General features: G+C 38.5%; 1 protein-coding gene across 4 annotated transcripts in view; it reads right to left on the bottom strand.

The window, feature by feature from the left end:
• SRFBP1 (serum response factor binding protein 1) overlaps positions 1-21,053 on the bottom strand; it is a 122,317-nt gene that overhangs the window by 77,710 nt on the left and 23,554 nt on the right. For 2 of the 4 annotated variants that reach the window (XM_074953021.1, XM_074953018.1), the window contains 2 exons: positions 13,725-13,813; positions 11,223-11,295 (listed from right to left, as the gene is read on the bottom strand). The exons of 1 other annotated variant lie outside the window; for it this stretch is intronic. In XM_074953021.1, coding sequence (XP_074809122.1) covers positions 11,223-11,295; positions 13,725-13,813 — 162 coding nt within the window. Of the gene's footprint in view, positions 1-11,222; positions 11,296-13,724; positions 13,814-19,215; positions 19,300-21,053 lie in introns of all 4 variants that reach the window. One more of the 4 variants, XM_074953019.1, reaches the window with a different exon arrangement.

The following is a 21,053-nucleotide window of genomic DNA, read 5'->3' as shown; positions in this document are numbered from 1 at the left end:
GGATCAAGAGGACGGAGTGGGGATCAAGGGCCAGAGGACCAGAGGGGATCAAAAGTGGGGGGGGGGGATGTGCAGGTGAGTGTGGGCCCAGCACCCAATGCTGCATGGCTGGGGACTGGGGCCGGAGCCCATGGCCCTGCAACTGGAGCCTGAAACCCTGCAGTCAAGGGACAGAGCCCAAAATCCCTCACCCCAGGGCTGAAGCCAGAAGTCCAATCCCCACTGCCCCCAGGAAGGTGGGGAACTTACACTGGCTGCCTGCTTCTCCGGTGTTTATGGTTCCAGATAGAGGCAAGGCCCAACCCCTGCTGACTGAGGGGATGCTGCTTTGCCTCTAAATCTTCACACCATTCTTTCCAAAAGCCTTGAAAATATTCTTTCATACTAACTGTATGGAATGTTGCAAAGCCTAATATGAAGCAAAATATATAGCACATTTTTGTTGGAAACATATGCTGTGAGACAAAAGAAAACTATAGCAAAACAGCAACAAGGAATATTAGTCACTGCTCTTGCATAATACAATTATTTACAATGGGATGTTGACTGAAACCTAGGCTACAGAAGCTGAACGGATCAAACAAAAAAGTAGCTACTATTACAAGAATTCATATTATTAGTCTTTTAGAAAAGAAATCTATCTTTTGAAAAATCAATAAAGAAAAACAAAAACACCAAACAAATCCAAGAAAACAATGCAATGAGCAAGACTTGTAATGCTTCTGAGATTTCCCTTTATTAGATGAGTTAATGACCTAAACCTTGCTTCTGATCACTTCTTACTTCACTGAATCTATGTGATTTTTGGTATTGATCATTCTCTCTATTGCAAGAAGAGAATGTGCTTAGCACTCTTTTGGTTTAAATTCTACAAATCTCCCATATTCCCTCATATTATTTATTTTTGTCCCTCTTTCCCTTGGAACCTCCAGCTCACAGTTAGCGTCAGCCTTAGACATCACTTCTGTGTGGAAAACCACTAACTCCATCTTTATTTCCCATCATTTTCTCTCTGCCTACCTACCTTGAATAACCCTCTGCATAAATAGTATCTTCCTATAATGGAACATTTCCAAAGACTGCAGCTTTCCTCCTGGCCATTCCTTCATCATGTCATTGACTGCACTATGGCTTTCAAGAATTTAGATCTCAATTTTCTTCTCAAAGCCCATACTCTTAAAATCATCCTGGAGCCTCATGTTATCCCCTCAAACAACTTTACCTACAAATCTGGCATTCACAGCCTTCAGAGCATTATTAGAGCTCATACCTCTCTTGACTTTGCCTTTGTTCATATATGCATTCTTTAATTTGTCTGCTAAGCACACATGCCCTAAGTTTTTTCCTTTCTTTAAATCTCATTTTAAAACCTTCCTTTTTAGCCTAAAATTGAGTCCCTAAAGCATTCTTACACTGTGTATGAAGGATACTAGATGAAGTGAAATGTAGCTCATGAAAGCTCATGCTCAAATAAACTGGTTAGTCTCTAAGGTGCCACAAGTACTCCTTTTCTTTTTACGAATACAGACTAACACGGCTGTTACTCTGAAACCTAGATAAAGATATTATATTGCTTCATTGGTTTCCAACAATATTTTGAAAAAACTGAAAGTGCTAAATGTCTATTGTGTGCCATCTTCTTGCTCTGCTAATAGAGCTGGCCAATTTGCTGCTCAATACCAGCAAGTGGAACCCACACGTTTCCCTTTATTGATCAAGGGGAGGGCTTTACCCTTCCTCTATAATTCCACTGCAGAGATTCTCGATTAGATAAATTTGGGATAAGAAAACAAAATCAGGCTTAAAAGAGTGCTTTTTTAAAAAGGGACAGAGTCACTCAATGATAGCAAATATCTAACAATGCAAATCACAATGTGTAAATGTGATTGTTTTACTTTTTAGTAGGTATGTTAAATCTTGGACACTAAGTACTAATTTCTGTTAAAAATTTTTAAAAATTAAGAGGCTATTTTCTGATTAGTTTAACATTTCAACAGTATATTGTGTAAAGAAAGCTAGATTAAATATTACACTTTTTAAAAAATAGGATAAAAAACTGCAAAGTCAAACCATAATACATTTGGAAAATACCTTCAAACAAGGCAAGGACTATTTTGAAAATATCCCTATCTTTCCAGTTTGTCATTTTTTTTATTTCTATAAAGTAAATAACTTCTAGGAAAGGCTACCAAGGAGCATACTGTTCTTTTCTTTTTCTTTTCTTCTTTTGAGATGTTAAAATAAATGTTTTATTCAGTTCTGGCAAAATGAAGTCAGAAGAGTCCAAAAACATTGTTCTATTCCAATAGCTCCGAAAACTCCTGCAAACAATTAACCCAGTTCTTGCATCCACGTAGCTGGAATTTTTAACCACTGTCATCTTCCACATAAAACACATTCCTAATTCCTGTGCTTGAGAAATGCAACAACTCTAAACACATTTCACTGTTATTGAAAGCAATTACTTGTCCTTTAATTCTCCTGCATTACCCAAAAAACCCACGATACATAAGCATCAATGACAAATGCTATTCCAAACCACAGTCATATAACTGATCCTATGAACAAATTTGCTGTAAATAAAAAAGTTCTGTCTACAAGTGGCAAAAATATCCTTGGGTTTCAACATATTCACCATTATTTGCCTCTATGACTATTTATATATGACTTTTTAAAAAAAAAGTTAAGTCTCTGTAACATGGCACAATATTTGTTGTTCTTCAGGTACGGGATAACATTATCCTCCAACATAGTATACTGGCTGTAAAATTAGTTCATTGTCGGCTATTGAATTAACTGAGAAATAAAATTAGCACTAAATCTGGTGTCAAGGTGTCGCAATTCCCATGTTGTTCAATTGGAGGAGAGAGTGGTTGGGTGGTCCTGGCTAGATAGAAGAGTGGATGCAAGGGAAGGGGAAGAGGTCCTGGTACAGAAAAGGTTCAAGAAGAACTGCTAACACATACAGGGGCAAAGTTCAGGCCTAATGTGGCCATATTAGGACTTTTGCATGCTGGCATGCAACCTTAATTCTCTTTCTCAAAATTAAATGAAAATCAAAAATACCCTTCCACCAAACTAGTTTGGTTATATAAAGCAGAGAAATGGAGCACACAATGTACATTTGGAGGGAAATTTTTAACACACATGTATAATACACATACAGAAACCATGAAAACACATTTGGGAAAATTCACTTTCCAGGCCTAGTTACTTAAGCTTTCTTTATGTTAAAAGGTCTGATCCTGAAGAGGGCTGAGCATTTACAACTCTTATTGTGTTGAATAGAGACAGCGCTGATGAGCAGATCTCCCACCAGGTAATTAAGCACTAAGATGTCTTCCAGTCACACACATGCCACCAGCAGAAAGGGAAGAGAAAAAAAATTCAGGATGTAACAGTGGCTAGACTGAAATTATTTAAATGTTAGTCAATAATGAGACGCAGATCCCAGAAATGTATAAAAAGGCCTACTATTTTTTAAACCAATTGAATGTTGATAATTTCCAGAGAGATGGACAGACAGAGGGTCTCCATGCAGAAATTCAAAACTCATTACACAGGCTGAGGAGAGAAGTCCCTCAGACTGGGGCTCAAATCCCCTTGACTTTTTCCTATGTAAAGATGATGCTTGAGTGTTGCTCTGGAAATGCTGAGCAGGAGCAACAAGAATGCAATTGCTCCAAGACTCTCGAGTTCTTTTCTTCACACACTGTACCTGAAATGATGATCTTATGAAATGGACTAAAGGGGTAGACTACCACCTTTGATCACTTCTGAAGCCCACCAATCCAGTGAGAGTTTGCCCAGGTTTGATTTTTTTTTAAATGTTAGCCTTGTTGATGGAGAAAGGTGGTCTGGCTCTGGTCCTCTGCTTGTTGTAACAGAAAAAAAAAAATCACCTATTAGTTCTGAAAGAACAAAAAGGCTGCCTCTGCTGATTTTACACAGAAACCTAAAAGGACTTTAACTTTTACTGATGTTTCCTTTGAGATTCCTGAGAAAGCTGCATTTTCTTTAAATCTGTAGGAACCTTAATAACTTTGTCTAGCCACATCTACACTGTACATGCTAAGTATTGTTATAGTAGCCATCTACTGAAAAAGGTACAGAAGAAAAAAGTGTATGGATTAAATAGGTTCTAGAGATAACATTTTCTTTCCTAGGCTCTAACCCAGCTAATTCATCTGCCCGTTATTGTGTTTTTCCCCTCTAAATTTGCCTTCCTTGTCTTTATCTTCTTTAAGTTGCTCATCCTTAGCCTTGCTGTATTCCCCAGGCCTGATGACAAAGTGAGAGCAGCAGTCATACAGAGTTAAACATTCTGACTCTTCAGCTGTGAAGGCACACTGACAGGGACTGACAGCCCGAGTTAAGGTGACCAAATGACCTGATTTTATAGGGACAGTCCTGATTTTGGGTTTTTTTCTTATATAGGCTCCTATTACCCCCCACCCATGTCCCAATTTTTCACATTTGCTGTCTGGTCACCCTAGCCTGAGTCCTGCAGCTGTATATCTGAACAGGCCAAGTGGAGAAGGCTGTGAAGATGGTTTTTGAAGGCAAAGCGAATGAGAGAGAAACAAAAAAGTGTGAAAAAAACAAGTTTTTTGTGAAAAAACAGTGCTCATAGGGAAGGCTGAGCACACCTACCTGAAGCATTCACTTGTGCTGTCTTTGTTGCTGATTGTGGGCAAACCAACCAAGAGGCCTAGTCTCTGAATTGGTGGATGCTCTCTGTCTCAATTTATTACAGAGATAACAGAAAATAAGTGAAAAATGACTGAGTTTACTTTGTTGTAGAACATTACATTTTTAAGACTTATCTTTAGGGACCAATATTCATATTATATCAATGCATACTTTTGCATTTAATATTAAAAATGCTCTATCAACATCAGAGGTCACAGCTCAGGAAGATTTTATTCAAAATCTGGGTAGTTTTCTTGAGAATGACATATGGCCAGACCGTAAGCTCCCAGTAATCTGGAAGAGTTTAGGTACTACTTGTTCATTCAGAATGCCCACAATAAATATATGAGTTCAGTGAAAAGTCAAATCAGGCCTCCAAACTGGGGTTCTTTTTGGCTTGAAAGTTAACAAAATATGAATTTTCAAGATATGATTTTACAGTATACATAGCCAGGATCTTCCTGAGATTTTAGCAAGTTGGGTTCTCTTTCCACTCCACCATTTGAGGGTGATGTTAAGGGAGAGCAAAACATATCCAGTCTGTCTTGCATATCTGAGTCCTACTAAAAAACAGTACCATATTAAAAGAGGAAGCAAGTACACGATAATTTGTGGTGTTTCTTTGCAATATGCTAAAGATTCTTCTGGGATAGAAAGGATATGTACAGGTGTGTGTGTTTAAAACCAACTTTTTTCTCTTACTTTTCTCTTTGATATTCCCATTTGTTTTTAGAAGATAAAATAGTTATGCCTGAAACAGTCAAATATATTTGTAATTTTGAAAGCCAATCTGATTATCTGTGCTTCTATGATTTATGGAAAACACCCAGTCCGTTAATAAGCATGTTCAAGAAAAGCAGACCTGTTTTTCTACTCTCCACTTCTCCAGTGAGAAGTGCAATTTTTATTTTACATTTCCTTCCCCAAAATATGGAAGGGAGATGAACGTGGAACAATTGAACTTTTTCCAACTCAAAATCCAATGCCAAGAGCAGCTAATATGCAATATTATTTTGGCCTAAAACAAGACAGATGCCATAGCAAATTCACAGGGCAACTTCCTGAGTCTGTTCAATTAACGTCAGCTGGGGAAAAAAGCTAGATAAAAGCTGATGTAGTAAAAGAGACTAAGGTGGAGCACGACTGTGTAAGTAAATAAGCCTAAAACCACTACCACTGTCCTTGAATATTACTGTTAATAACTATTCATATTACATGAATGCTGAGAGGCCTCCCCTTTCCTCTTTTCCCACTTTTTTGGATGACGTTAGTAGAGCAAGAGTGATTTGGTGTGTCCCCTCACAAACACCACCTTTCCCAAAAACTATTAACACAGAAGGCCTGTTGACCCATTTACCACTCTTGATCTTTAAAGGACATCATTTGGGTGAAGGGGAATTAGTTCCTCAATTTCCAAAGGGATTCCATCTTAAATAGGACCTAACATCTCCACTCTTCCTTTCTTTTAGCTGTTCCCACTCCATATTAAACTGTGTCAAAAACGCACAACCCATTGTGGGCGTGTAAGAGTAGGAAGAGGTCTGCTTGCACAGAAATTTGCCCAAAGCACAAACCCTAATTGCTCCTACCTACTAAACTATACTTTTGAGCGGGGGCGGGGGGGGGGGGGGGGGAAGCAGGAGGAAACAAAAAAAACAAAAAAAACACAAGCTCCAATCCTACTCAGAGAACAAAAGGCAACAGTGTGCTACAGGTCACATGTTTCAGGGCAACAATAGAAACATACTTGGGCTGTACAGCAGGTAGGCATGGGATCTCCCACTAAGCCGAGCAGAAATAAAATACAGTTAATAATTCAGTAATCGTCACATCCACTTTCCTAAACTAATGTCCTGTATCTTATCTTGTGGATATTTGTCTTGATTGTTTAGATTTCTAAAGTGTTGTGTAAATGATTACATAATTTTTAGAAATTCTTGTGGTGGTTCAACATTATTCAGGGACAGCAAAAAAAGGGCCCTAACAGACAGCATATAGGTAGGAAACATCAGTCCAAAATGGCAGATCTAAGAAAGCACTAATTAAGAGTTACAACTGAAACCACGTATCAGAGTGTCTCCCTTGGGATAGAAAGCTGATACGTCAACTCCTTTCTACAAGTTCTGAAAGCACACATTTCTCCATAGGCTCTTTTTGAATTATTGATGCTAAGAGAACTTCAAAGAGTAAAGCTGTGGTTTGAGACTTTTCCCAAGTATAGACATCTAGAATTGGGTCAAAAAGTTCCAATCTTTAGAGAACAACCTAACGCCCCACTCCCCAAAAAATAACCCAATCAAATAAAAACTAAAACGAAGCTTCCTACATGATTTTTGGATTTGGAAACTGGACACAAACTTTATATAGTCACTAATGAAGCACTTGCACTGTGACTGCCATACTTCTCCATTCCAACTCTGACATGTTCTACCAAGACTCCAAATCCAAAAGTAAAATAAAGATTCCCAGTTGTAGAAGAACACGTCCAGCTGAATAGGCTTGTCTTGTCAAAGCTGCTTGGTCTTAGGACTGAATGAAAGGAAAACCCAACTTTGAAATTGCTCTGTGAACTGGTGCTACAGAGAAAGATATTTTTTACTATGAAAAGGAATGCACCGGGAGACTAAGATTCTTGTAACATCTGTTAAAACATGGAGTACTGGACAGAGTGAAAGAGCATCTGAGAAACGGATGTGCAGTGAGTGAGGATGGGCAAGTTTCCCATCTCGTTTGAGAAAAGTGCTTTGCTTTCATAGTCTATTTTAACACAAACGGTGAGTAGAATTTGACAATAAGTTGCTTATTTTGCCATACTGGCATTATATGTATGAAGGGAATATTTTTGATAAAGTACCATATTTGTTATGGTACATAAATTCACTTGAGTCTAAAATTCTCAGAAGTAGTTCAGTATGGTAACATTGCAATCTTTACTATTATACATACCTATACTACTATCTAGATAGATCATTTGCCACTAAATAGCCTAGGCATCACATGTAGACTTATCAGAATTCATATAAATGTTTATTCTTAAGTATTTTTTTCTATTTTTATCCACTTAAATCTTCATAGTTGTGGGAAATTAGGGGGAGGGGGAGGAAGGGGGAAGCAGAGAATTATTTAATGATAGCAGACACTGATTCATGAAGCTTTAGCTTTTTAACCATTAAAACAAATTGTCATCACATCAAACTATACATAATAAATAGTCTTACAGCAAACCATTAAGTTCTCAGGCAGCATTTTTCTTATGTTGCCTATCTGTAAATTTCTTTTATCAATAGAAATATTTTTTTTAGCTAGTTTTGGAGTGCGCAAGTGAAATTGACTTAACTGACATTTACTGATAAAAATCTAATCCTTCCAAGCTGAGTTACATGCGGTTGCTTTACACTTTTAATACAATACAATCTTTTAAAATGACACGTTGTACAAATATTAAACTGCATAGTCTATGAGTTGGTATTTGTGCTTATCTAAAAAGCACCAGCTATTATTAATTAGTTGATCAAACCAGATCCTAAACCTAAACTTTTAGCAAATATTGCTTGTTCTTATATTGAAATGCCAAACTTCAAATCTCTTATAATTAGGGTACAAAGTGTCTATAATAAGATAACCAGTAATGCTCACATGGCATAACTACAAAACTAGCTACAGTTATTGCTCTCCTATGTTTATTATTTCAGAAGTGGCAGGTGGTATTGAGGAACCAACTGATGGGAATTTAATAAACCTACTTCAGGAAAAACTGGGTACAGGCTTATATACTATATTAGATTTTTAATCTGTGTAACAAATCATTAGGGATATGCATGATTTCTACCATTCAGTCCTTGTGAACCACTCAACTGTCCTTTTGTTTTCCTTCTGTAAGTGTAACATCCTGGGTCACTTCTGCCCCATCAAGTGGGCAGTCTCCTGGAAAGTTTTGTATATTCTGGTGCCTGTGCTCCAAAACAAATGTTCAGACTCCTTGGTCTTACGTTCAATTCCAGGTTTCCAACTTCAGATTCTATCCTTCACAAATGGCCCAGTCAACTAGCATTTAGAATTGCTGAACATATGAAGTTAAATTTGTATCAATCCTCCAGCTACTGAATCACTAAAAACCTCCTTTAATTCCATATGTTTATAGAAACGTTATCCACCTTTGATAAATTAATCCAATCTCATAGGATGTTGATTTGGAAGAGCTAACATTTTTTTCCAGAACACTAACTGTTGCTGCTAACCTACTTTTCCCCTAGGGTTAACTGAAAGCCTGGACCAAGAGAAAATATCCAGTTTGCTTTCCGCTCTTTTTGTTATAGAGTCACTGAAATGCTAGAGTTCCAAAGGGTAGAGCTATCGTAAGGCCCACAATAAGAATTTTTCTGCTGTATTTATGTCTCATGCTACAGTTGTTGGACAAGAAAGAAAGAAAAAAAAATCAATGAATAAGCCAACAGGTAAAGAATGTGAAGTAGGGGGAAGTCACAAGCATGTGCAAGCCCTGTGGCTTGATGCCTATGAGAGAATGGAGCTTTCTGATGTAGTGTGGTTGTAGCCAGGTCGGTTCCAGGATATTAGAGACATAAGATGGGTGAAATATCTTTTATTGGGCCAGCTTCTGTTGGTGAGAGACAAGCTTTTGAGCTTACATTAACCCCTTCTTCAGTCATCTGTTGAAGAGCAAGGGGAGTCGACAGAGAGGCATACTAACGGCTGGTAGTTTGGGGACATTGGGGTACAATCTGACTAAGTTTTGACTTGGGCCCATATTTTTGAGACTACCCTGTCAGGAACCCACCTGGGCAAAGCCTGAACAATGACTGGATATGGTGTCAACCTGATGAAAACCGATGTTTGCAGAGGTGGAGTAAGAAGCCCTGGACAGAGCTAGAGCGCAAGGGAGAGAGAGACTGCACATTCCTAGATAGCTGCTGGGAATCTCTCTTCGGGTGGCAAGGACTCTGATGGGTTCTTGAGGCCACTGATCCTGTTGTATTTGAAAGAGCTGAACTAAGAGCTGTAATTGCTCACCAGAAACTCGTTATCTAGCCAGTGGCAAGGAGAAGTCAGAGCCCAGCAACAGTTCTAGGCTGAGCAGCAACAACTGGGCCCAGCCACAGCACCAAGCACGCAGAGCAAAGTGACAGTTGGATTCACCCATAGGCCACAGCTTCCAGCAGGAGAGCAGCACACTGAACAGCAGAGTGAGAGCATCAGCCATTCAAGGTCCAATTGTTTGGGACTGTGACTTATGTACTCTGAGGTAAATGGTGGTGGGAGTTAAACTGTAAATACTTGTCTCGGTTCAACCTGCTCTTTCCCTTTTCTCCCCTCCCGGCAATAAAGTTCATTTGTTTAAACTTCTGTGCTTGTGACTGGGTACAGATTAGCTTGGCAAAGGCTACCAGAGTGGTTATAGGTTCCCAGATTACTGAGTGGGGGCTTGAGCCAAAAAGACAGACAGACACTAGAGAGAATCCCCTAACATAAGGGCCTGGCCCTTGTTGCTGCCAACCCAACTAGCAGAAAGGTTACACATGGAATGCCTCTGAATCAATTATCTGACATTCTTTAATTGCTTTCCATGTCAAAATGCAGTACTGTATGTTTTATCGTTACCCACATGGGAGAGGCTTTTCTGTCTATTTCTTGTTCATCTGTTGAGACTATCTGGTTTTGAATCAGTTGTAAGAGAAACGCGCTGGAGGAGAGAACATACCCAGCTAGTTTACAGATCTGCCCAAGAACATCTTACTTACTGTTACATCATCAATAAAGACTTTCCAATTTGCATGTCTTTGTACATGACTCAAACCTAGAGTCTCCAGAGACATCAGAAGGAAAGACAACAGGTAAAGTGATGGGGATTCAGCAATCATCTAACTGAGAAAATAGCTCTCGGAACATATTGTATCCTTACACTCAAACTTGAACGCTGGAATTTTACTCAAATTCAATATTCATAATTTAAAAAACCTCCATGAAAATTGAACTTGTCATTAGGATAATTATTAGTCAAATGTGATTTTAAAGTTCTGTTATAAAAAATAGACAATCAGACATTTAATTACATATCACAGTGTTAGCATAACTTTCGAGTCATTCATTTCTCTAACAAACACCCTGTCTAAACAGGGAAAAATGTATCTGATTCAATGTCTCGTCAGTCCACTGCAACTTCAATTTCAACAGATCTACATCCCCTGAACAGCACAAATATTTAAATTCCTATATTTGTAACTGTTACAGTGAAAGCTTCAGGCACAGAGCATTTCTGAACAGATGCAAGTTTAGTTTGGCAAGTCTCAGTCAAATTAGTTTCACACCTTGACAGACATAGCAACAAACATGGAATATGCAAATATTCTTAATGTTCCACCTTATTACATTTACAGTCAAAACAGACCTATGCATGATTTCAGGTAAGTCTCTTCATACCACATTGCAAGAAAACAGGCCCAGGTTTTTGTTACTAAAATAAGTGACACTAAATATTAAATATATGTGTGTATATATGTATATGAAGACATTACCTTCATGGCATGAATTTCTTTTAGTAATCTCTCTGCTCGCCTTTGGTTCTTTAGTACCACATCTTCCGAACCCCTGAAGATAAAGACTCTGTTTAACTGGGTAACACACTGATTGGCAATCATTTCCCAACAAGGAAATTACTATTTGCAGCAAAATAAATCACAAAAGTCAATATAAACAATTTTACTGTTCACATCTATTTTATGTTAAATGTAAATTATCAGAACAGCGAAGTAGACACATAGAAACATCAATGCGTCTCCAGCTTTTACAGATGAAATTAGCATGCAGAAGAGATATAATGGTAATTCTAAAAACGTGAGGGCAAGTAGTAATATATTTGATAGCAACATTTTGGCAAGGACTTTTTTGAAATTAGAAGAATCTGCTGCATCTTCTCTGGGAGCTGTTGAACTAAACGTAGTGTCTAGAGAACGCTATAAATTGTTTAGCGCCAGTCTAAGCCAAGGTTGCTCAAACTAGATACGAGATGAATCAAGCCCGAGAAAGTTTACTTGTAAAATTTGTATAAGTACATTATGATTAAATTTTGAATGACCCTAGGTAGGATATAATAATTAAACCTTAAGAGATGATCGGGATTAAAGAATATCTACCAAAAAAAAAAAAAAAAAAAAAAAAAAAAAAAAGTGAGTTAGCTGAAGATAGAATCCTGAAAATTTAGATGACAAGAGATACTTTTCTGAGTAAAATTTACAATAAAATGTTAATTACAAAATTTAAATACGTAATGGAGACCACAATACTGCCAAAACTTACAAAATTTGCTGCAGTGGGTGAAATGTCTAAACAACTGTATTCTTCACATTTTAAACACAACAGTAGATTTGTCTTCTTCCATTGATCTCAGTACTAACAGTGTCACAAATCACTTTGCCCCATGTGAAAGATTAAATTACATTAACACGGATTAAAAACACAATGAAAAATTCCCAAAACAGTGTTTATTTGTTCAAAGCATATTGAAGAGTGCTCCTTGCACTGAAAAGTGCAGAACTTTGCACTGAGGAAGCTACTGAAGCTTTCTGTAATACAGTGATGTTCTAACACATCAAGGGTAAACTTTTCCAAAATGCTTAAGTGATTTAGTCTAAATCCCATTTTCAAAATTACTACGGTCAAGTGTTTAAACCAGTTTTGAAAATGGGACTGGGGCTCCAAAGTCACTTAAGCGCTTCTGAAAACTTTACTTCAAGTCTGCTTTGGGAAATTGTCTTTAGGTTCATATTACTTAAGACCAGTGGTTCCCAAACTGGAATTCATGAACCCCTGGGGGTTCACCAAATGTTACAGGGCGTTCTCGGAAAAAAATTCCCTAATGGCAGACAGAGCTGTCCATAGGGACCCCAGGCAGAATGGGGCCAGCAGCCCGGAGCCTTGGGGACTTCCAAGAGCTAAGCAGATCAAAGCAAGCATATCTATCACACTGAGGAGATTTAAACTTCAAGACTCCTTATACGAAATAGAAAGGGAGGTGGATTTTTTTGCGGTTTTTAAAATTAAATAGGCTGCTCGTGTTGTTTTTAAATTCGTATGAAGAATAAGTTTAAGCTTTGTTGTGATGTGCATTATTTGCCCGGACTGCTCAAGACCTGAATGCTTGTGTAGGAGGAACTCCGAGTTGGCTTCTTAAATACCTTCATCCTGTTTCACATCTGATACTCCTTGATGAAACATAGTACAGGAGGGCAACGAGGGTCATGTGCTGCCCCCACCGTGGCGCACCCCCCCCATAGGTCCCTCCCCTTTTTTCCCCTGGCAGCCCCCCCCCCCCCCCCCGGACCCCTCCACTTTTCCGGTGGTGCCCCGCCAGGCCCCAGGGTGCACAGGGGCTTCGCCCCCACACTCCTTTTTTCTACTTGCACCTCTGATAGGAGCCTTGTCTTATAATAGGCTTAATCAAAAGTGATACAAGCTACAAAAGTGAGATCTTGGAAGAGTGTTGCCATTTTCATAATGTAATAAAAATACTGTAATGATAAATAATAGTGTGTAATAAGCATGTCATAAAAACAAACATATTTCCAAGATCACTGCTTTTATAATTTATGTCGAAGTAAGGGAGAAAATCCCTGGAAATATTCATTTTTAGGAGGGGGGGTTCATGAGACTTGACAGTTTAGTGAAAGGGGTTCATGGGTTGTTAAAGTTTGGGAACCACTGCCTTAGACTACATTAAGGCAAGTTAAATGTTGACACAAATCTATAAATAAGATTTACTACATCTTAGACACTTAATAATGCACATTCATAGAAGTACAGTGCAAGACCAATCCCATTCTAAAAATATATTGTGTTCTTTAAAAGTATTAACTATTCAATTAATATACTGCCCTACTATCCACCTCAAATGTGTAGTGTTAAATAATGTTTTGTAGATACTTATTTCCCCCACAGTCTAGTCAATATTTACATAAGTCATTTAAAATAAATGCAGCATTAAAATTTTTTTTAAAAAAGGATTAAATATTAAAACTAACTTTTTTAACCTAAGTTTTGCAATGTGTCTGGTGAGTCTGCGAATGGTAAGAACTCTGGCCTTCTTCACCTCTTTTCTCATCTTCACAACCTATTTGAAAGGAAGACAATATGTTAGATAGCTATTTATCCTCGTGTACAGAAACTAATCAATGTACCTATTATGCCTTTGTTTTTTTTAAACTGATTCAACAAACAGAAAAATATCTGAACACAGTTCATGCCTCTGCTTAACAAAAATCTTAGTTCAAATGAATTCAGATTCCTGTTAAACTCAAACTGCTTCCATAAACATCAGAGGAGGAAAACAAACCAACAGTCTAAAAATGTGTCTGAGGTCTGAACAGGAAGAAGACATGAAAAAGCCAAGGCATTCTTAACCAGCCATATTTTAATAATATTCTTAGAACCAGGCTGGCCTAGAGTTTTGAACAGCTTACATTTATTTTTTTCTCATTCATTTTGTATTCCCACCTTCATTGAAAATCACCTGTACTTTTCTGTTAAAGTACGATATGGAACAAAACTACCTTTAACTGACAATTTAAATGTTCTTTAAAAAGCCCCTAAAACTAACATTTATTCATTCTTCAATAATAGACTCTCTGTCAAAGGCCATTCTAAATTCTACAAGAACAAACAAATAGACAAACAAATGAAACCACATTGTTACATACTGACTGTCATTAAATTTAGTTTCATTTCCACCCCACGGATTTATACTTGCAAGTTGTAAATTTACAGACTTACATCAATATATATTTAATCCTACTTTAGTATTATTTCTCCCCAACCCACCTCACAAAAAACACATTTGAAAAATGTAGCATAGATTAAACAGATGGTAAGTCCAGCAAGTTATCTAGGATCTTTTGCCATGAAATTTCTCCAGGGCCAAACTTATTGCAAGTTAGTGTTTTCATAAAGATACAAGAACTTTGAGGTGTAGGATGATAATAGCATCTCATTGATGACTGATGACCTGGCCATTTGTGTACGTTAATACTGTAAAGAAATTTAAAACTACTTAGTAATAGATTTTCCAAATACATTTCTAGAACTCTCTTTTTTGAAGTGATTTACCATCATCAATAGTAACAGTGTTAAATGCTAAACCCACAAAGTGGAGAGAAAAAGAAATCAGAACAAAAATAGTGTCTGATTTTTTATTTGTGGTAAAGTTCTAGCAAAATCCTAAAATTTACTCTTAGACAGAGAATTTGTACTGAGTATTTGAGAAATTTGCATCCAGGCTTCAATATAGGATAGTAAAAATCGGTGAAAGTACAAAACTGAATTATTCAGATTTTTCATGACAGACAGGAGTTTGTAAGTATTAGAAGTTAGGTGCAACTAACCAAGTTAAAAAAAAAAGAGTAAAGATGATTTGTGTTCTGATTAAAGTTTCAATGGTAAAAAGGTCAAATATTTCAGCTGGGCTTTTATTGACTACGTGTACTCAACTCACTACATTCAGAATGCGAAGCACATTTTTCTCACAAGGTAGTACAGATCCTATTTCAATTTAATAGTAGTAGTTCTAATGCAGGAACATCTGTATACCATTCCACACGCTGAATAAACTAGAGGCTCTTAAAAGGTTAACCGCAAAGCAAAAAAAGTGTGTTTGCACCTTAAAACCAACTGGTCATGAAAGTGAAGTCTGGGTGAACTGCAATAATTTACTATTCAGACATTTTCATGCCGGCAAACAACCTTCATCCAACAACTGTACAAACAGGAAGTATGTCTTTAAAAAGTCTTGCAAAGTTGTACTTTTTCAAAATGAGCATTGGAGACAAACGTCAACTACTGATGTGATAGGTAGTAATTGCTCAGAGCATCTCTCTCGCCCCTAAAAAAGAAACAGGTGCAAAGAGGACTTGGTGTAATTAAATAACTAGAGAGAAAACTATTTCCTTGGAGTTCATCACATTGCACATCTAGCTCTGATTTGACAACTGCAGTCTGTACAGTTGAATACACACTAGAAAACATTTAAGCTCAAGTTCATTTAGAACTTCTTAAACTAAGAAAAAATGAGTATGTCTTATTTCATAGGAAGCTTTAATAGTGGTTCTTTAACACTGCAGAAAAAAAATCCACACACTATAATAAAAAAGCCAAAGATTATTCTTTGTATAAGGCATACACTAATTTAAAAAGCACAGCTTGTTATTACATAACCAAACATATACATTTAGTTTCCTCTCCAACATGCTTTGTAATGTATTTTTCTAGGAACATTTAATGCAGATGGAGCATGTTTTTTACGGACCAACTGCGCCAAAAAAATCAACTTCTTCAGCTGTCAGCCAATTAAAGTTCAGTAGCTGGATAACAGCAAGAACAAGAGGTATCCACTATCCAGCAGGCACAAAATGTCGAATTAGGTAATCTGTGGCCATTTCTTTCCCAGTGGTGTTGTGTGTGAATTGGGCTCTTGGAAGTCCTCCTGAAGTTACTCCCATGAAAACAACCAGCTCTTTGAAGCAGAGACTGTCTTTTTGTTCTGTGTTTGTATAGTGCCTAGCACAATGGGGTCCTGGTCATGACTGGGGCTCCTCATTGCTACAAATAATAAAAGATGATAATGTTCAGTGAGTTCTGACATCCAAAAATGGGATAGATGTTTCTTCCTTGGCTTACTGCTCAGTTGGGAAAGATTTTTTTTTATTATTATTATTAAATTAAATAGGGCCTATAGTCAAGCAGGACTCTGATGTTTCAGAAGGTCAAGCAGTAAAGGAAGTGGAAGCCCTCTTCAATGAAATCTCTAAAATGACTGGGGTATGAGGTAGGCCCATGACCATATATCAGAACTCCCCATACTTAGTAGCCTCTGAAACTTGGTGATGGGGAGTTCCTTCTACACAGATATAAAAATACAAACAAAAATCAGAAGAGACTAATTATAGCCCAGAGGTAAACCTCAAACCAAATAATTTCCTCTGTCAGAATGGAAAATTACATTCTAGAGTGGCTGGAAGTCCACAGACTACGTGGCTACCAGTGGAAAGAATGACCAAGAATTGTTTGCAATGCAGGATGGGAATGATGGGGCTCTCCTTCCGCCAAGAGAGCTCTGCCATTCGTTGCAGAATGGTGCTGTCTAGTTGGCTTAGATCTAAAAACACTAAAACTTGAGAAGTCATTGTGGAAAGAAAACCAGTTTTAGTGTCTTTAAACACAAATGTGTAACACACACCAGCGAAGCAAAAGATACATCAACACATTTAACAAGTCATCCCCCGGAATCTTGCCAGAAATAATGCATGCAACTCTATGCTGTGTCTCAGAGATACAGCACAGAACTCACAACCCAGGAGAAGGGCACAGCTATGGTGGCTTCAAGCCCCCTATGCACCCTCCTGATTCTAGGCTATTCCAGGGACTGGAGAAGCCTCCGGCATAATTTAACAGGAGATCACAGTGATGCCTTCGGACCTTATAATTTATAGACTATGAAATTTAGACTCCTAGTGCTGTCTAAATTACAGCAGCTTCCTGTGTTGCTCCATGGGTTGCAATGCTACCCAGAATCTCTGCAATACTGTATGCTGGGCCCTGCCCCCAACCTACTCCCTATGCCATTTCTTCAAGGGTGTTTTAGACCACTCGCTCTCAACCTTTCCAGACTACTGTACCCCTTTCAGGAGACTGATTTGTCTTGCATACCCCCAAATTTCACCTCATTTAAAAACTACTTGCTTACAAAAATCAGACAAAAATACAAAAGCGTAACAGCACATTATAACTGAAAAATTGCTTACGTTCTCATTTTTACCATATAATTATAAAAAATAAATGGATTGGAATATCAATATTGTACTTACATTTCAGTGTATAGAACATAGAACAGTATAAACATGTTATTGTCTGTATGAAATTTTAGTTTGTACGGACTTCGCTACTGCTTTTTATGTAGCCTGTTGTAAAACTATCTAGATGAGCTGATGTACCCCCTGGAAGACCTCTGCATACCCACTGTTTTAGAAGGTAGGCCGATGACTATCCCAACCAAAACCTGGCTTTTAGGGCCCTTTACACTGCCCCAGACCTTTTACCTAACATAAAGGGGCAGGAAAGGACTGGGGGTCTCACTCAATATATATCAATTACAACTAAAACTAAGCATATACTTATGTATGCTTTACGGTATATTTACAGTAACTCCCCACTTAACGTCCTCTCACTTAACATTCTTTCAATCTTACGTCCCTGCTCAATTACAGAACATGCTCCATTTAAAGTTGTGCAATGCTTCGCTATAACATCGTTTGGCTGCCTGTTTTGTCCACAGCTGGCAGCCCCCCTATCAGCTCCTCTACGCCCGCCCCCCCCACAGCGCCTTCTGCCCACCAGCAGACCCCACGGACCAGCGCCTTCCCCCTCCTCCTGCCCACGGCAATCAGCTGGCTTGTGGTATTCAGGAGGGAGGGGGGGAGGTGCAAGGACTTGGCGTGCAGACTCCCCTCCCTCCCCTGACTCCCTAACACCTCAAACCATCGGATTGCCACGGGCAGGAGGCAGGGGAAGGAGGGGGGAGGCTGGGCGCCGAGTCCTTGCTCCTCCTTCCACCCTCCTTCCCCCTGAACATTGCAAGCCAGCTGATTGCAGAGGGCAGGAGGGAGGAGCGAGGACGCAGCACGCCTCCCCTCTCCGTCCTCAACACAGCTTGCCGCGGCCAGGAGGCAGGGGAGGGAGGGGGAGCCTGCGCACCATGTCCTTGCTCCTCCCCCGTTCCTCCTGAACACTGCAAGCCAGCTGATTGCCGTGGGCAGGACGGAGGAGAGAGGACGTGGCGTGCGGAGTAAAAGGGGGAGGGAAGACAAGGCGGGTTAAGGGTGGGGGCTTGGGGGAAGGGGTGGAGTGGGCAGGCCAAGGGTTGAGCCCCCCACCCCTGGTGCTTGAGGAGTAGGGGAAGCTGACGCTGCTGCTGCGCAACGTGCTTCTCCTAGCCTACGGCACCTTCAGCCTCCTTGCCTGCCTCATTGTGTCCAGTTCCAGTGGGCTGTGCCTGGGTGGGGTAAGGTGGTGGCACCTCCTGACTATAGTACTGTACTGCCAAAAAAAAAAAACCCTGGAACCTAACCCCCCCATTTACATTCATTCTTATGGGGAAATTGGATTCACTTAACATGGTTTCACTTAAAACTGCATTTTTCAGGAACATAACTACAACGTTAAGTGAGGAGTTACTGTATTCACAACTTAAATATTTGGATCAGTGATAACAGATGAATCAGAGTTCTGTATTTAGCATTTAAACAAATAATCTTGCAGTACATTCAAGTATGTCAGATTCATATATACTAGGTTTACCTATATTAAAATAATCATAACATCTTGCACTTCTAGAGTATATTCCATTAGAAGATAGCAAAGCACTTTACATAACACCAATGGAAATAATTCTGACCACCACAGTTAAGTATATAAATATCCCTAATTTTGAAGATGAAAACTGAGGTATAAAAGTTATGGTCTCACAGTAATTCTATGGAACAGATAGGATAAAATCCACATCACTGGACTCCTAGTCCTGTGTTTAAATCACTGGAGCATATTTCCTTTCTACAGAAAGAAACAGAAAGAAGAAACATTGAAAAAGAACAAGTTAGCAGAGTACGTAACAAAACTGACTTTAGATATAATTTGACTTGTAATTATAAGACGCTTAATCAGTATAGTAAGTTTAATCACCACTGTAGCTTTATTATACTGATAGGTTAAAATGGTCAAAACGGCCCCATATTTATGGTCCGAACCTGGGAAAATATATTTTGTACCGTTCTGTAGTGTCGTTATTGGATAATGGAACTCTAGAAGAGAATGTGAAATATATGACATGTTGACTTGCATACCAGCACTAGGAATGCCTTCCCAGCATTTAGTAGTTTCTCAGAAGTGCTGGTCCCCAAGCTGTCAGGGTTAAAAACTAGACAGTTCAGTCATGCTTTGCTCCTCCAAGTTTTCTTCTAGTGTGCTTTTGCAAATATTGTTTACAATATTTTTGCAGAAAAAAAAGAGTGCTTAATTGCATTTTAATCGTAAACAGAGTACTTTTTCAGCTCTCTGCCATTTCAGCGGTCAAATATCAATATGGAGAAACATATAACTTGAGAATTATATTGGGTAGTTATGGAAGTACTCACATTCTTAAAAATAGGCATATGCTGAAGTATTTTGCTGAATCGGGGTGTCAGTGCTTGAAGTCTCTCAAATGGATAAAGATCTGCCTCTCCTGTCCTCCTTCTACACAGCCTATATTCCATCCATATACAACTCCCATCACCCTACACCTCTCTTGCGTACTGTCCAAAGACTGCAGGAGGGGAGCCCCACTTTGGTAGGCCTTGTAAGATTTCTTAGGACAAGGCTTCCCTCCTTTTAGCCGTATACCTCCACCCAATTTAAATTCCTAAACAAAAAACTGTTAGAGATAAAATTAAAAAGTGTACTTCAGTAGAGTTCACCATACTCCACCCCCATCAAAAGTTACTTTCTTAAAAAAAAAATTCTACAACTTCCAAAAAAATCCAAATATTAGACCAGTTAATGAACAGGGGATTTAGCCATTCCTCTGCCATGTTATCCTTCACCTACCATCTAAAATTTGCAACAAGTACTGTGTAGAAGTCAGACAGTTGAGATTCTTCTTTTTCCCCTCACTCCTTATTGTGAGAGTTATATAGTTTTTACCATCTTACTCAAAACCTTTATCAATTAGGATCCTGTAAAAGATTTAACATTTTCATTACTGTGCCAAGCGTAATGGAGGCTTGGGAGAATTCTTTAGAGTCATTGCACGATGTGTTATCCCCTAGGCATACTAGTTTTTTCTGATACCCACAAAATATTCACAGCTCTAACATCTTTTCCCTGAAGTAGAAGCAGAGTTATTAAACTTGCTCTTTGAGGTTGGGTCGGAGGATGTTACTTACATTAAATATTTTCATCTTGGTTAACGTGACTGAACTTCGTGACATGCTTACCAAAACTAGCCTCTGATCAAGACTGCTGCACCGACCAATTTTACAGGACAAGTAGCATTTGCTTTTACATAGTATGAAGCAAAACAAATGCTTGACAGAAGAGAAGAAAGTGTCACTGCATACAATGCACACACTTTCCTATTTCTTTCTTATTTGAGAATAAGAATTGTTCTTATTCTGTACAATTTAAAGTTGGAAATTTCCACAAACAGTGCTTTGCTGGTTTCTTGATAAGAAGTGGGGAATTTCTGGATAAGGGAGACCAAAAAATCCTTTATTATTTTATGTAATTTTATGTATTTTATGTAATGTATTTATTTATTGAAATCCTTC

Source organism: Natator depressus, chromosome 5 (genome assembly GCF_965152275.1).
Source record: "Natator depressus isolate rNatDep1 chromosome 5, rNatDep2.hap1, whole genome shotgun sequence".
Classification (NCBI taxonomy): domain Eukaryota; kingdom Metazoa; phylum Chordata; order Testudines; family Cheloniidae; genus Natator; species Natator depressus.
The sequence above is the reverse complement of the archived record's forward strand: the minus strand, read 5'-3'. Positions and strand labels throughout refer to the sequence as shown.